Source organism: Strongylocentrotus purpuratus, unplaced genomic scaffold (assembly GCF_000002235.5).
Source record: "Strongylocentrotus purpuratus isolate Spur 01 unplaced genomic scaffold, Spur_5.0 spur5_scaffold_12, whole genome shotgun sequence".
Taxonomy (NCBI): domain Eukaryota; kingdom Metazoa; phylum Echinodermata; class Echinoidea; order Camarodonta; family Strongylocentrotidae; genus Strongylocentrotus; species Strongylocentrotus purpuratus.
The window spans coordinates 21,522,664-21,538,399 of NW_022145597.1; the positions used below are offsets into that span (position 1 = coordinate 21,522,664).

At 33.2% G+C, this 15,736-nt stretch overlaps 1 protein-coding gene across 3 annotated transcripts in view; it reads right to left on the reverse strand.

Annotated features, from left to right (window-relative positions):
* Positions 1-15,736, reverse strand: part of LOC373219 (myosin VII) — a 63,824-nt gene that overhangs the window by 40,393 nt on the left and 7,695 nt on the right. For all 3 annotated transcript variants that reach the window (XM_030982107.1, XM_030982105.1, XM_030982106.1), the window contains exons 2-6: positions 12,284-12,384; positions 7,435-7,551; positions 5,324-5,476; positions 4,246-4,430; positions 1,692-1,813 (exon numbers count right to left, since the gene is read on the reverse strand). In XM_030982107.1, coding sequence (XP_030837967.1) covers positions 1,692-1,813; positions 4,246-4,430; positions 5,324-5,476; positions 7,435-7,551; positions 12,284-12,301 — 595 coding nt within the window. In that variant the 5' untranslated portion in view covers positions 12,302-12,384. The remainder of the gene's footprint in view (positions 1-1,691; positions 1,814-4,245; positions 4,431-5,323; positions 5,477-7,434; positions 7,552-12,283; positions 12,385-15,736) is intronic.

A 15,736-nucleotide genomic window follows, 5' to 3' on the forward strand; every position in this document is an offset into this window, starting at 1 on the left:
GCAATGACCGTATACATGTATGTATATAATCGTACAACAATAGGTAGTGAAAAATAGCTCCATGGTCAAATTCTAACACTAATGAATTTCTTGACCTCTTTGTGAAAATAATGCCATTCCAAAATGTCTAACTCTGTTCCTACTTTACCCGTAATATAATACTTAAAAGCAACCCGAGCCTCAACCTGATATATATTTGACAAAACGAAGCACACAAGACATGTTGTTGTAGCAAATGACAGGTCAACTTCAGATGAAATACATGAAAATAAGAGACTATAGTGAAGTATGGTCTCTGCAATTTAGAGCATACCAAACTTGTGTTTAAGTGTCAATATTCAAATTACACGATTGTTATTGACATGCCCCCAGCAGAGCAGATATGATTGGTTCAAACAGTGTCTAGTAGTCGGAGAAGGGGAGGGAAGAGGACGGAAGAGGAGAGAAGAGAGAAAAGAGGAGAGAAAAGGAGAGGAGAGAAGGGGAGAGAAGAGAAGGGGAGAGAAGAGAAGGGGAGAGAAGAGAAGGGGGAGAAGCGAAGAGAAGACGGAAGAGAAGGAAGAGGAGAGAAGAGGAGAAGTTTGTGAACAAAAGAACATGAATAAATAAACAATCAAGATGAGGGACTTGACATTGTGACCAAATTTATCTTTCTCACTCTCGTTCTTTGCATCTTAAATTTGCCCTCAGACTACATCATGACTTGGCATTTACTATACTTGCTATTGACATCCCCCAACAACGCTCATACTTTTATAATCAATTTACCACTCACTGGCACCTATTTGTTTGCATTTCCATTGAAACATGAACCATTCCACAAGCTCACCAGGGATATCCAGTGACATAGCAACATAGGGTCAAAGGTCATTGTTGTTTTGACCTAGGAGCTGAACAACAGGTAATTTGAAACTATGTATTGAATACTAAAGTGAATGCTGATAGCTCGACTACTATTTGTTGAGTTCACAGGAACTTGTATGTTTACAAATAAATCAAAATAAGTATCTGGAACCAAAATTGTTGTGATTTGCATCATTTAACACAGACTACAGATCATTTCATCAGGGTTGCACGGCTAAAGACGAGAATTATAGCAAAATGCAGAAAAATATTATACGTTTTTATAAATGTTACTATAAATTCTATATGAAATTCGTTATTTTCATATTCTTTGATCTACTTGAGGTTTTGTTTTGTTTTGTACTCTCTTCTTGCTTTCTTTCTTCTGACCCTAAATAGACTCCTCAAAAATGTTCTGCAATTCAACTTTTAGCATTGAAATCTTTCTTGTTACTATATTATCATATTTGATGTTGGTATTGTTAAAGACCTTATTTATTCCTCTTTAGAATAATACCCCATTTGTAATGATCATGTAATCATGGACTGTGCAGGACACCTGAATATTAGCTAGCCAAGTCAAAAGTTTTAAATGGTGCAATTGACAACAGCAATGCAAAATCTGAGGAAATCTACTGCAGATCACGTAATAATAAGTCTCCTTTACCCAGGGAAGCCTCTTCAGTATTCAAACTATTCTCCCTGAGGGTCCTGCAATCATATTATTACCACAGCTTTAGCCGAGCTATACTATGAGAAGGCGCTCAAGCATTCAAGGTATTTCTTCCTACCAGTAACCAATTTACTACACCTGGATGGAGAAATTGAAAAAGGTCGAAAATATTCACCTTCCATAATAGGATTAGATTCAATAATCTGTTGTTCAATCCATGAATGTTGACCACTCACTGCTGCCAAGAACTGTAAGATCAGCTTAGCACTCTCCGTCTTTCCTGCTCCACTTTCACCACTACAATATGAAAGAACAAGAAAATAATAAGAAAAGAAGATTCATGTAATGATCTATTTGGGCTGATTTCCAGAGCGATAATTTTTAACATGTTTCAGTAACATAGACTAGCAACGGCAATTTAAAGTGATCATTTCACACAAATACAGAAGTAATTCTACATACAGTAGTAAGCATTCATATCATTACCAGCAGCAACACTGTACTGCCAATGATGGAATTGCATATTTTGATTACAATATTACTAAATTTTAAAATTAGTCATAGACTAGTCAAAATCACATCATTAATACTAATTTTTTTGTAAGGAATACAGATGCATCAATTCGTCCCTATTTTCCGAAGTGACGGTAGTGAGGAAAATCGTAACGCAAATTGAATGCAATTTTTTTATACTACCGTCACTTCGTGAAAACAGCGACGAATTATTGTGTAGTATTCAATTCAACTATTTGTGTATCATCATTGGTATAATCATAATTACATTTACATATATTATCCCTTGTGTATAATTCAACTTGATTGTATGGAGACCCAAATAATTGCAGACAAAATTTCACCCTCGTCACCGTGACAACATAAATACTACCCATATTTGAAGCTTTTTATTACTCCAAAGTCCAAACAATACTAGTAGATATAGATCCAATCAAGCAACACAGACAGTTATGCAATATTCCGATTATGATTTCTAAAATTCATTTCTGTAATTAACGATCCTTAATGGTATGCATGTAATAACTTACATAATATAAAGTATAGCACAAAGGGAAAGGAAAATTTACCAAAATGAAGTACTAGAAATTAGGCTATTAATCCCAATGTCTGGATCACTAACAACCATTGCCTGTGCAAACACTTCTAGCAACTAGTCCATACTACAAAGTTGACAACAATTCTGTCTTATGTCAATTTCTGAAATGCATATTTTCTTAATATTTAACATATTTCAGTAAATGAATATGAAGATTGTGATGAACAGATATTAATGTATCAATACACTTGTCTGTTTCAAAACTAACAATCTCCATTAGAAAAATGTACAGTACACACTAGAGACAGACATTGTCATATGAAGGGATGATGCTTTCTAAAATTTATTTCCTAAACTCAATTTGAAATTCACATTCCATAATATTGCAATAACTCATTAAATGTACATGGAAAGAGCTAGCGTAATTAATGCTATATTGATACTTGTTTTGTCTGCAACACTCACAATCTACAAACAGACCAACCACAAGCATACAAGGTCAAAACCACAAGGTTGATACAAATCATTCTTAGGTCAATATCTGAAATATACATTCTATAATATTCCAGTGACTCATAAAGTGTACATGAAGAATTTAGTTTGGAGTGTATTAGTAATTAATAGCATATTGCTATCAATAAACTTGTCTGTAACAGAAAGAATCTATACACAAAACCACAACCATGAGCATACAAGGTCGACATGAACCTTCTGTGGGGGAATACAGCAGCACTGCACACGTGTATACCTGTTGTTATTGATATCATTGTGCAGCATGTATTGAATATTATTGATTTTCTTCTGTGCGAGGGTTTCCCATCCTTTGTGTACATATACTCATAATACAATATCGGCTCATTATATATGAACCTGATCTGAACCTGCACCTGTGATGCTTGGAAAAATGAGCGATTATAACTTGGAGCTTGCTCTTTTAATGTCCACATAATATATATACACATATACACATGGAAAAACTTGTATGATATAGATGTAGGTTTACAACTGGATTACAGGGTCTAAACCTAATGGCACAGTAATGGGCTCGTTCAGACATGATGCTGGAAACGGCGACATTTTTATCGTTATGTGAACGTGAATAGAAAGTGTGCATGAATTATGATCCATGCAACTGCACTCAACAAAAGAACGATTACTGATCTATGCATATTTGTTCTCATTTCTCTATGTAACTCATTCTAATTCTATCCCTCTGAGCCTCTGAATATTTTACTAAACGATGGCGCATAACAAATGCTGTATCTATTATTATTATTACTCATTATCTGTTTGTTATAAGGTATAGACATGTGAATTTTATATCGCATATGTCAAAATAAATTTTAAAAAGCTGCGGTTTACAGTGTCATAAATGAACAAGCCTTAAAATACTTGCTTTCATTCATGAGAGCTCTTTTGGATTTATTGTAGTAAAGATAAGGCTTCATCAAGAAGGGCAACTTATTTAAAATACATTTGCCAATAAATTTACATTTTTTCCTTCAGAACTATTTCTCATTTTACCAGAGGTCTTTCAGAGTTTTGCAGAATTAAACCGCACACTACTCCCATGTATTTGTTCACTTATCTGCTAGACTGCTACAATCCTCCAGAATACAAATACCCCCCCCCCCCTCTCCCCCCCCCCCAAAAAAAAAATGAAGATGAATTGCCCTACCTGATTATAACGCATTGATTCTTGAGCCCACGTAACATACGATAGTAAGCGTTGTCCGCGATGGCGAAGATGTGAGGGGGTAGTTCCCCTATCCTTTTATCTCTGTACGCTTCAATCTGTTCCCTCATGTAGATGGGGAGGACTTGGTAGGGATTGACAGCTACAAGGATGGTTCCAGTGTATGTCTGCAAAATAAGGTTATGTCAATAGGCCATTATCGTAGTGAATCAAATTTAATGCATACATTTTTGCTAAGTGCCTCGTTACAAATGACTTTATTCACCTTGTACGAATGATTTTATTTGAATAGTCAGAATGAAAGTTGTATACATTAATTGTTCCAATGTAGGACAAATATTATGGCTTAATGCCCTACCTAACAACACGAAATGTATGCAATTTGTATTCTGACTACCGGGTATTGAAATACAATTATCTGTAACAGGTGAACAAAATGATCTGTAATGGGGAAAATCATATGAAATGCATGTAAATGTGAGAATAAGTATATTTTCATGAACTTTTTAAGATTCTTTGCTCTGAAACATAGTGGTATATTTTTTTTTCAGGGTTTTTGAAGAAGCTATTGTAAAACATTTATCACTTGAGGATAGTCTGAATGTGGAATTAAATGTTGGCATCTGTGAAATATAACTAATGCTAACCCGCAAATGCATCGTCTCAAGATACATTTTAATCCAAATGTTTGCAAAATCAAAGATTAAGAGCATTTTTTTTAAAGTACAAAATGCCTGCATGTACCTTGGAAAGGAAGGATATATTTTCTACACCATAATCCTCCTGGAAATGCCATAATGTGCTGTTCTACCAAGGAGCCTTCTTAAAATGGTTCAACAGGCTGTGTTGCAGTCTACAAGACGCCCAAATATGATTCATCAATCGATGTTTGAAAGTTAACTTTTTGGTCTCAATACAAAATGTTTATCCAAAATTTTTGGCTGTTTTGAAATCGAAAGTTCAACCTTTCAAACTTTCAAACATACGTAACGGTATCACCAATACCGATGAACTTTCGTAATTGAATGATTCATTAATATGCAGGATTCTGGGAACTTACATAGATGAAGTTGGCCTTGTATCTCTCTAGTAGATTCCTCAGGATGCCAGCCTCATGAAGGTCACCTAGCAGAATCATATCCTCCACGCCCTTGATGGAGGATACGTGCATAGTATGCAGCTTCTGCGCCACCTTTTCCGACAACCAATGCTCCTAAAAAAGACATTAATAATATGAAAATATAAACTTCTAAAGTGCATTTTCTGACAAAAACTGTCACCCAACGATACTTCGGTTACAAACGTATCTAGTACCTGGTAGGAAATTATTCCTTGAAATGCTAGAGTGCCGTATGGCAGACTTGCTAAGGCCAGGGTAATAATCGAGAGCGCCAGGAGGGTCAAATCTGACTGACTTGAGCGCTATACAAGAACCCATTATTATTATTATTATTATATATTTATACGTCACCATTCAAAGCTCTGGGAAATATTTACATTCATTTATTTGGTCATTTCTGATTATTGATCATCTATGTAACAGCATTCCAAAGAGTGAGTTCATCTACAAATCGTCATCGTTATTATGAACTGACGAATCTGTCATCATATATATAATATTTATTAAAAAAAGAATATTCAAATGTTCAAACTGACAAAGCATCGAAGAATAATGAGAATCAAATAATACCAATACATATGTCTTTACTGATATGTTACAACATGTACTTTGTTCAAATCTATTGTTTTGTTCTTGCTCAAGAATGATTGAGAAAAAAAATTCATTGGAAAAAAAAAAGTCAAATAATCGTTTAAAACATTGCACTTCAAATGAATAATAACCACACAAATTAATTATATTTATCATTGTAATTATTATCTAGATTATCATAATTTCAAAGATAGACTCCTATGATCTTCTTGCATTGTATCTTTCTTTGTTTCACTCCCCTATACTGATCCATATACAGAACGTATAACCTTCAACACCCCCATTACTCATTGACTACTCATAATGCAATTTCTCAGCTCTATTTCATCTGTTTATAAAACATTCATCATATTTATTACAGCTGGCATACATTTGCTTCCTAGTACACAATCAATGCAGAAAATACATCCCAATTCAAATTAATGCTTGAGAAGTTTCCTATTCATTGTAAGAACAGAATCACCTTGGGACCTGTCAAAATAAATGCCTGAGACACAATACGTGTACAATAATGTTCAACACTTATGAAATTCAGTTGTAAACTAAATAAGATTGATTTTATATTCTTCCCTTATATACCCACTATTCATCACGGTGAATGTTGAAGAGTATACAAGCATATTATTATTATTATTATTAATACATGAATATTTAAATTAATTATACAGTTGTCAATGAGACCATATGATCATACAGTTAAAATGTAAAAGTATGATTTATTGTTCTAAAAAAATGTAGCGCTGAGTTTATTAATGAGCAATGTGTAACTTAAAATGTGTTCAATTGACCTATGCTTTATATACTGTATATAGTTGTAACCATATGAAAGAAGAATTTCCACTTAATGTGGACAATAAAACAATCAAATCAAATCAAATCATCTATATAATACTTCTATTTTTTTAATGAATGCTTAGTACATGACTCGTCGGTTGCCTGGTAAAAGGTCGCATAGCGTGGGCGCTGGTAAAAAAAGGGGAACCAAGAAAAATGCTTTTGAAGTTTTAACACCTACTTCAAGTGCTAAAATTGACAATGTTTCTTTGTTCAATGTAGCCAAAACTATTCTTAGAGAAAGATATTTACCTGATTTATTATGTTCTCAAATTAATTTGCAAATATATCTTTCTTTTGCTGGAAACAGAAAAGCCTGAACGCACAATTTAACTTCGCGGCAAAGGGTAGTGGAGCGCTACGCGACGTTTTGCCGGGCAACCAGCAAAACATTGTATGCTTTGGTTGACCAAAGAAACCAGAGACTGCAGCAGTCGACTTTTGTCACTCATCCATAAGTGCAATTGCTATAGATCACAGATAATCAAAACAATGTGGCAGTCAATAATTTCAGTCCAAAAAGAAAGAATTAAAGCCCATATTAGAGATTTGCAAGCCCCAACAAAATTCATGAACATTTCAGGCCAGAAAAAATCTTGTATAACACTTAATCAGGAGAGACTTACCTTCCCTTCATCGTCGGTCAGTTGCAGTTGACCAGAATCAGCGATCTTGACCTCTGCTCCGATAGGGACCTTCTTCAATGAATCTTTCCTAGGGTCTTCAAGCCACACAAAGTCTCCCTGTAATCAAACAAAAGCAAGAACATGTAAAGAGTGGTGGTATCATGGTATTGTGGATAAGACGGACTTTGAAGGACATGGCATAGGGTTCAAATCCCTGCCATAGCACGGGTCTACTGTCCTTTGACAAGAATTAATCTTCATTTGCCACTCTCCATCAAGGTGAAGTGAATGGATATCTAGTAGGAAAAGAATCCTTGGCTGTGTTTATTGCCTATCATAGAAGCCAGACTATTAAAAGCTAGGGTAATATGATTGCAGGGCCCTCAGGATAAAACTATTAACACTGATCAGGCTGCCCTGGGTGAATTATAGCGAGACCTGCTTGAACAACCACCTGTATAGAAAGACCACGTGCATAGAGTCACCATCTACCACCTGTCTGTAAAGACAATATTTTTTGTTTCCCTTGACCAGTGTTTGCTTCAGAAATATGAAAATATCTTGAAACATAAGGACCATTTGTTTTTTCTGATTTAGTCTTTATGTACAGCTTTCACTGTACATGAACTTCATTAGAGCTCAACAGGGAAAATATTCAAAATGCATAAAGGTATATGAAAAACAAAATGGCCGGTAAAAATTTGAAATGCTGCATGGCTGCACTTTCAATAGTTATTGAAAAAAATCATATCCTGGAAAAAAGGAGAATGATACAAAAGCAACAATTCTTTACGGACAAATATGTTTATATTCATAAACTGAACATTGTTGTACTTCTTGTTGTACTGAGAGAGATGAGACGCTTAATTGGCAGGCAATTTGCTTGAAGATGTCTTGACGAAGCTGTTCATGTCATATGGTTGGAGCCAGAAGGGCGTTAACTCTGTTTAAACTGATATGAATTATTAAACTCATTTCTGGCTCCAAACAGACGATATATAAAGTATGTTATCATATTCTACATCTAACAATCATTACAATGGTTCCGCTGAAAATTGCAAAATTTCAAAACATGTGATAATCATTATGTTTAGAACTTCCTCATTTATACTTAATGGGATTGTTACACAGTGCAGGTAGCTAAATTTCGCTCACACGATATGCATTCTCATGGAACCATGGTATTGTTATAATGTTTATTTTGTGTTCTCTTTCATTACGGGTATATACAGTATATAACATAATTATTGTACATGTAAAGAAAAATATAAACATTCTTAGAATACTACATGAACAATACATGTTATAATATGTATGCATCCAATTATATTGCTGTGCAAAATCATACAATTCAAGAAATTCCAAAACACATCATGTATATACTTTTGTCACGGTGACCAAATAGGTAGGAGTGGAGATAGTGCACACACTCTGCGCGCGAATGAATCCACTGACCAGGAAGATGCTGATATCTCTAAAGCATGGTGCTTAGGAATAATATTTCTTATTAGGTACTACATAAATCCATTTTCATTACTAACAAACATTATTTTCAAATTGCATTCTTTACTAGGAAAAGTATGAGTGGTAGAACCCCTTTCAAATACTTTACTGACTTTGAAAAGGCCATCTAATCCATGTGTGAAAATACATGAATTAATTGAACAAATGAACTAAAATAGTAGACATTGATACTTTTGATAAGTCTGATATTGGTGGTACATGTATGTAGATACGTAAATATGTTTACTGTCTTAATAAAATAGAAGGAGAATTGAAATGTAAGCCTCAAGTCAAAACACAAATCTCACTTAAAATAAGTACAAGTAAAAACTGAATGTAATACATGTACCAAACATGAAGAATTATATTTTTTGTGTAATACTCTAGTTTTCTACTTTTCTACTTATACATGTATACTCCATGTAAATATAGCATGTACATATCTACATGTACATGTAATACCTATCTCTTAAAACAAATGTCAACACTCAAACTACAGAATGGACTGTGTGCACATCTTAGTCTAGCGCCTCAGTTTAAACAGTGGGCGTGTGTCGGCTCAGGTCAGCTGGACAACATTGAAGGTCACACACCTATTCTCTCCCGCTTTCTCCTCTCTTTCTATTTATTGATCTCTCTCTCTCTCTCTCTCTCCTTCCCTCATTCTATCTGCATGTCTACCTCTAGCTTTCTCTCTCTCTGTGTATCCTCTTCTCTCTATCTATGTCTCTCTCTCTCTCTCTCTCTCTCTCTCTCCCTTTCTCTCTTTCACTCTATGTCTCTCTCCCTTTCTCTCTCTTTCACTCTATCTCTCTGTCAATGGACCGATACCTTAAGGGAAACCTTGCAAGGCATGGACAGGAAAACAGCAACAGGTGAACACGTCTTTTCATCGTGATTTTTTTCATTCTGCTGATGATTAACGATGTAATTGACCAGTTGCATATAATTCTTTGAAATGGTTGAAATTGAAAGTACAATGTATCCTACAATTCCACTTGATGTTCGTGTCACTTACAATTGTCTAATCCTACTAATCTCTATGCCACCTTTGGATTGCATTGATATATTTACATTAAAAATCATTCCGGTAGAAACACAATCGAAGATGAGACTGCAAAAAGTTTTTGATTGACAAGAGTCTTTACGTATATATATTTGTATTAGCACTTTCCTTTATTTTGATCTCAGACAAGTAAGCACTGATCATGTAAGGCCTAAACCTAACATACTTTTTTAGCCCGAACCCTATTGAATTCTTGCACTCTTTGTTAAACATTGTCCACTTAACATACCCGTTCAGTATTTTTCTAATTCTTGATGTAATTGTAGATCATGAAAATCCCTACAAGGAAAATTCATATTTTGATTTGATTTTGATTTGACTTTGCATATATATATTCAGGCAGAATTAGTCACTTGTTCTACCCTTAAAAAACAATGGGCAGAATTTTACTGCTGATGTCAACAACACTTTGCAAATTAACCTATCTACATTTAATTCAAAGACTTTAAAAATATGTCTACCAAAACATACAACGGAACAGAAGCTTTTGCACGGAGTACATACATGTACATGTACGTACTCTGTCTCTGTGTATTGATTTTATTCATCATCTAGTGTTCCCTACTCACATCATTTACCAAGAGTTGGAGGGGCATTAAATCATTTCTTTTACATCTAGAGTTAACGCCCTTTAGACTCGGCAGACGATATACTCATTAATGCAACTTAATACACTAAAAAAAGAGACCATTTCCTGCATACGGTCTCAACTAAAGAGGAACAGTTCCTTGAGTAAAGAATAACAAAAGCACTCCAATATGAAGTCATCCATGGCCCACGGGTGAAAGAAAATTCACACGTTTCTAGCAACGTCATTCTATCGACATTGTGTGGACAGTTTTGCTTTACAAAGTGACGTTTTGATCCTGAATAGTCGACTATATAGCACGTAAATATTCTATTTGCAAGGTGTGTTCCGAGTGGGCATTATTGTTGAGGGAGGCAGACCTTATACATATATTTATCATGAATCATTTGACAGGTTATTGTTGGGTTGATATCCTGCTCATAATCCAGTTATCAAAGCCATGACAGACCTATAAAGTAGATATTACATATATATTACATATTTATGCTGTGATACTTTCTTACAGTAGTGTAACAATTCTTGTTTGGATGTATCGGTGTGCATGTAGTGGTGTTAGATGTCCTCTTAGATATTGATGTACATTGTAAAGCGTACTCTTTTAAAGTAAAGCGTATAGAGAAAATTGAAAGTTATTATTATTATTATTATCAAATATTAATACTATTGTAAATGTAGAGGAAAAGTATAAATATTATTGTAATCTTCATTTTACAACATTCAGGGTTGAAAATTTAAACACTATTGTAACACATTGATGATTACAATATACACACCGTATAATACTAAAATCCAGTATCCTAGGTTTCTGATTGGTCAAAAATACAGGTATAGTTAGACTATTGACTCAACCATCTCAGGGTATGACGACATACTGTGAACCGCACCACACCCTTGAAAGCATTGAACATTCCACTTTCCCATTGTGTCTTGTTTTTCTTGTATTTCATCTGCATCTTAGTATTTATAGAGTGTAATATACATGAAGTAACAACAAAGTGTTATACAGATTTGTGAGATTTGTGGATAAAAATATCTTCTGTTGTAAAAAATTATACAAACATATAAAAATACTTTTGATTTTAAAATTGTATTGATTTTTTTTTTAAATTAAAAAAGGATACATCCTTTGTCCAACTGCATATATATGTCACACACTTGCAAGTTTGACCAGGTCAATGGAAATGCAGTATGGATACCATTAAAAGCTATACAATTATTTGATTACCCAATTTGGTTCAACAGCACAATATCAATTATTTATGATAATTTGTTGTTCTTAAAGTGGCAAATAATTTTCTAACAATGTGAAGAATCGGCTTGCTTATTAGCCAATGGGGCCCTTCAGATTGTGAGTTTCTTATCTAAATCTATGTTTTTGTGCTTGAACGGTATATTTTATAGTACTGTATATCTTCTCTTTGTCTTGTCCACCTTGCCAATGGCACCTTGTATTTTATAAGACACCGTATCATGGACCGGTGTTTACTTCTTCGTTTTATGTTGTTATGACTAACATTTCAACAACAACAAAAACAACATACATATATATATATATATATATATATATATATATATATATATATATATATATACTAGTTGTTACATGCATAACAATTTGATTGAATGTTACAAAATACTGAAAAATAGCTATGATAATTATTTAATCTTGTAAAAAGTGGAATTTTACGTACCTTTACGAGGATGACCATGGTGGCTGTGGGGCGGGTTCAAATCTCACGGGAAATGTTTCCTATTTATTTATTCATACAGGGGTCGTATCCGATCATGAGATCTGTAACAACAAAGATAAAAAGAGGGATATTGATTAATTCAACTGTTAGACAAACAACAACAACAATATTCTGTTCTGGTTTGCTGAGGGTTGCTTTCTAACAGAGATGAAATAGATCAATGACATGAAAAGTGATATAGTTTTGTAAACAAATTATTTTCACTAAATCAAATTGACATTGCATGTTAATGATTGTCATCTCAGTTCAAATTAATCTATATGTACATTCAAGTAATTGTAAAAAGGAAATACAGAAAGAAAATCATGATAATAATTCACATAAAGGAAAAAGAAACTGAAACACCTAAGAATTAATCATCTCAATATGTGGAGGTATTATCAAAAAGTCATAATATAATACATAACTATACACCCATATACATAAATATATATAATAACATAAAATATTATATAATTCAATACCAAATACCAGAATCTTGGGCAGATTAACTCATAGATTTGATTTGTTCAAACAGATTAAAGACCACATCATAGTAACGGTATATAAAAATGTCCCCTCCCATCGTGGCTCCACGCTCCATTTCACAAGAATTTCCGGTATTCAAAGGAATACCGTATTGAATTTCTTTCAAAGAATATGTCAAGAGTCATACTGTATATTTTTACCAACCATTGAATGAAAGCATTGCATAGATTTTTAGATAAGTAGTCATTCTAAAACCTATTGTGTACATGTAGTACAATTCACACCATGTACAAACCATGGTCAATATTGTTATACTCCTATATGTTCCTGGAAATATATACATGTACATATATTATAAAGATATACCGGGTATATATACACATATATATATATATATATATATATTACAGATTAAAAAGTTCATGAAGGAGATCTAAGGGAAGCAGGATAAATACAGGTCCTCACCATTTACTATTAAAACTCTCTCTATATTTTGTATCTCATGTTTACAAATATCTATAGACAAGCCTACATATCGGCCCTTAAGGGAACATATAAATGCTGATTAAAAGAAAAAATGGTTTCTCATGTACGTTTCCTTTAGAGAAAAGGGATATTTCTTGCAAAAATTTACGAGTATCATTATTTGAAGAATATAACCTAAAATATATAAATGTTCATAGATGAGTATTACTTCAAGCAAGTACAAGTACATTAGAGAAATAAAACTATATGTACTTCTCTCCAAAAGTCATGTCTATTTTTCATAAATCTCAATAGCTTTTGAAAAAAATTGAATTAAAAACCTGTGGGAGTTTATAAAAGGTAGATTTATTCAAATAGATTTATTTTCTATTAAGAGAGAAATGTGTTACTGAGCACAATGTTGGTATTCGTTTACAAGAAAATTATTCTATAAATGCAAGACAAGATATGAAATAATTTTTTCTCAATGTAACCAAATTCATTAGATGTTTCGAGGAATGTTTCCCTCCATATGGCGCAATTTAAGAGAGTGAATATACCTGACTATTTCCTGTCATGCTTAGCATGATATCCCTTTTATAGCGAGCCATTTATTTCATTCCATTATCTACTCACGATGTACACGTGCAATTCATGAGTTCAAAGGTCTAGGATTATGTTTGATATATAATTAGATAGGCAGTAATCAATCCTCCTGAGCAAACAATCGACATTATTCATGGAAATATAACGATCTTACGTTAAAGGGTTGATTCTTCTCTACTTCCCTACAACAATGTTAGAAGATTTATTATCAAAGGTGTTTTGTCCTATACTAGTTAACAACTACATCCAAGATGTCAGTATACATGATTGATGAATGAGTAACATTGACAGAACTAGTAAAGCATCCATGAAAACAATATATCAACAAAAACAAAAATGATTTTGCCCCCAAAACATGTCTTTCCTGGAACTGCCATAACAATGTTAAAACTATTATAATAAGTACATCATTTAAATGCAGTACAAAGCTGAAGTATCAAAATTGAATTTGATCAATTTTTCATTGGTGAAAAAAGGCATTTGAAGGAGAAAATAAAACGGTACTAAAAGAGGGACTTGGTAACTGTAGCCTGAAAAAGAAAGAAGTATTACATTGTGGGATTCAAGTAGTGTTATTCTAATCAACTGACCAAAGACGATGAAACAAAAATACAAAGATAGAACAAATATATTAGAGTGCACTTGTTTTCTTTAAAAATTTCAATTAATGCAGTATTTAAATGGTATGCATACTGTAATGGAATTTTTTACTTTGTTCGACACTAATGGTGCGTGCATGCGTAGATAATGAGGGACATACATGTATTCTAATTGAATTTCATTAGTTCATTTTGTGGTGTTGATACAATGTAAATGGACAAAATGGACATGTACCGTATATGGATACTGCACATGCCGTGAGCTAATTAAATAAATTTGCATTAGAGTCAAGCGATTGCATTTAGGTTACAATTCAGGCCTGTTACAATTCCACAATGCAACATTCTCACCTCCCTTTTTAATGATTAAAAAAATGGAATTTACCCATCAGTCATATTACATGTATGTCCTCAATACTACTAGGTAATAAACCTTCCAAAGTTTCATGTGTTCCAATGTATATATTGATTCAATATGGTTTGTTTGTTTACATTAACATATCTGTAAAAAAAAAACCTCAAGACACCACCCAGTTGGTAAATAGGTCCACAGATAAATTTAAGTAAATGAATTCAAGGATTATAATCCATATTTTTTAATACTTTTACACACATATTTTGGTAATCGTGAAAAAAATTAAAAAATCAGAGAAAAACACTGCATGTTTTCATTTCCTGTATAATGAAGACCAAGTTGTACTGTGAGTAAAGCCTTATCATGCATGTACTTTTTAAGTACAGTAAATAATAAACTGTAATTCATACAATTAACCTTTTTATAATTATATGAATTAATCATTTTATGTCATGGTGCAAAAAAATGTAAAATTTACACTGAAAATTTAATTTTAAGGCTAAGGATAATATATATGGTAGGCTTTGGAGAAAACACATTTCTCTTACGATGATGGTAATGTCTGTCTAAACAGCTGTCTAAACTGCAAATTTGTTCAGCATTCTACTGATCATGTATCACGCACAATGATGTGTGGTGCCCTTGTTCAACAAAAAACATAAAACATACATTTTAAAAGCATACATTTTTTGTGTCAAATTACAAATAACAAATTTTGGCCATTTATCATTTGTTTAAAACTGTATATACTGTATAAGTCAAGAATTCATTCTATAGAACAAAAATGAAACATTATCTTCAGGTGTTTTTTGTTCTTTCTCTTTTCTTTCAGTTATATTTCCCAATTGAAAAGCCTCAATTATCACCAGCGTATCCATTTTGCAAATAACTACAAAAATA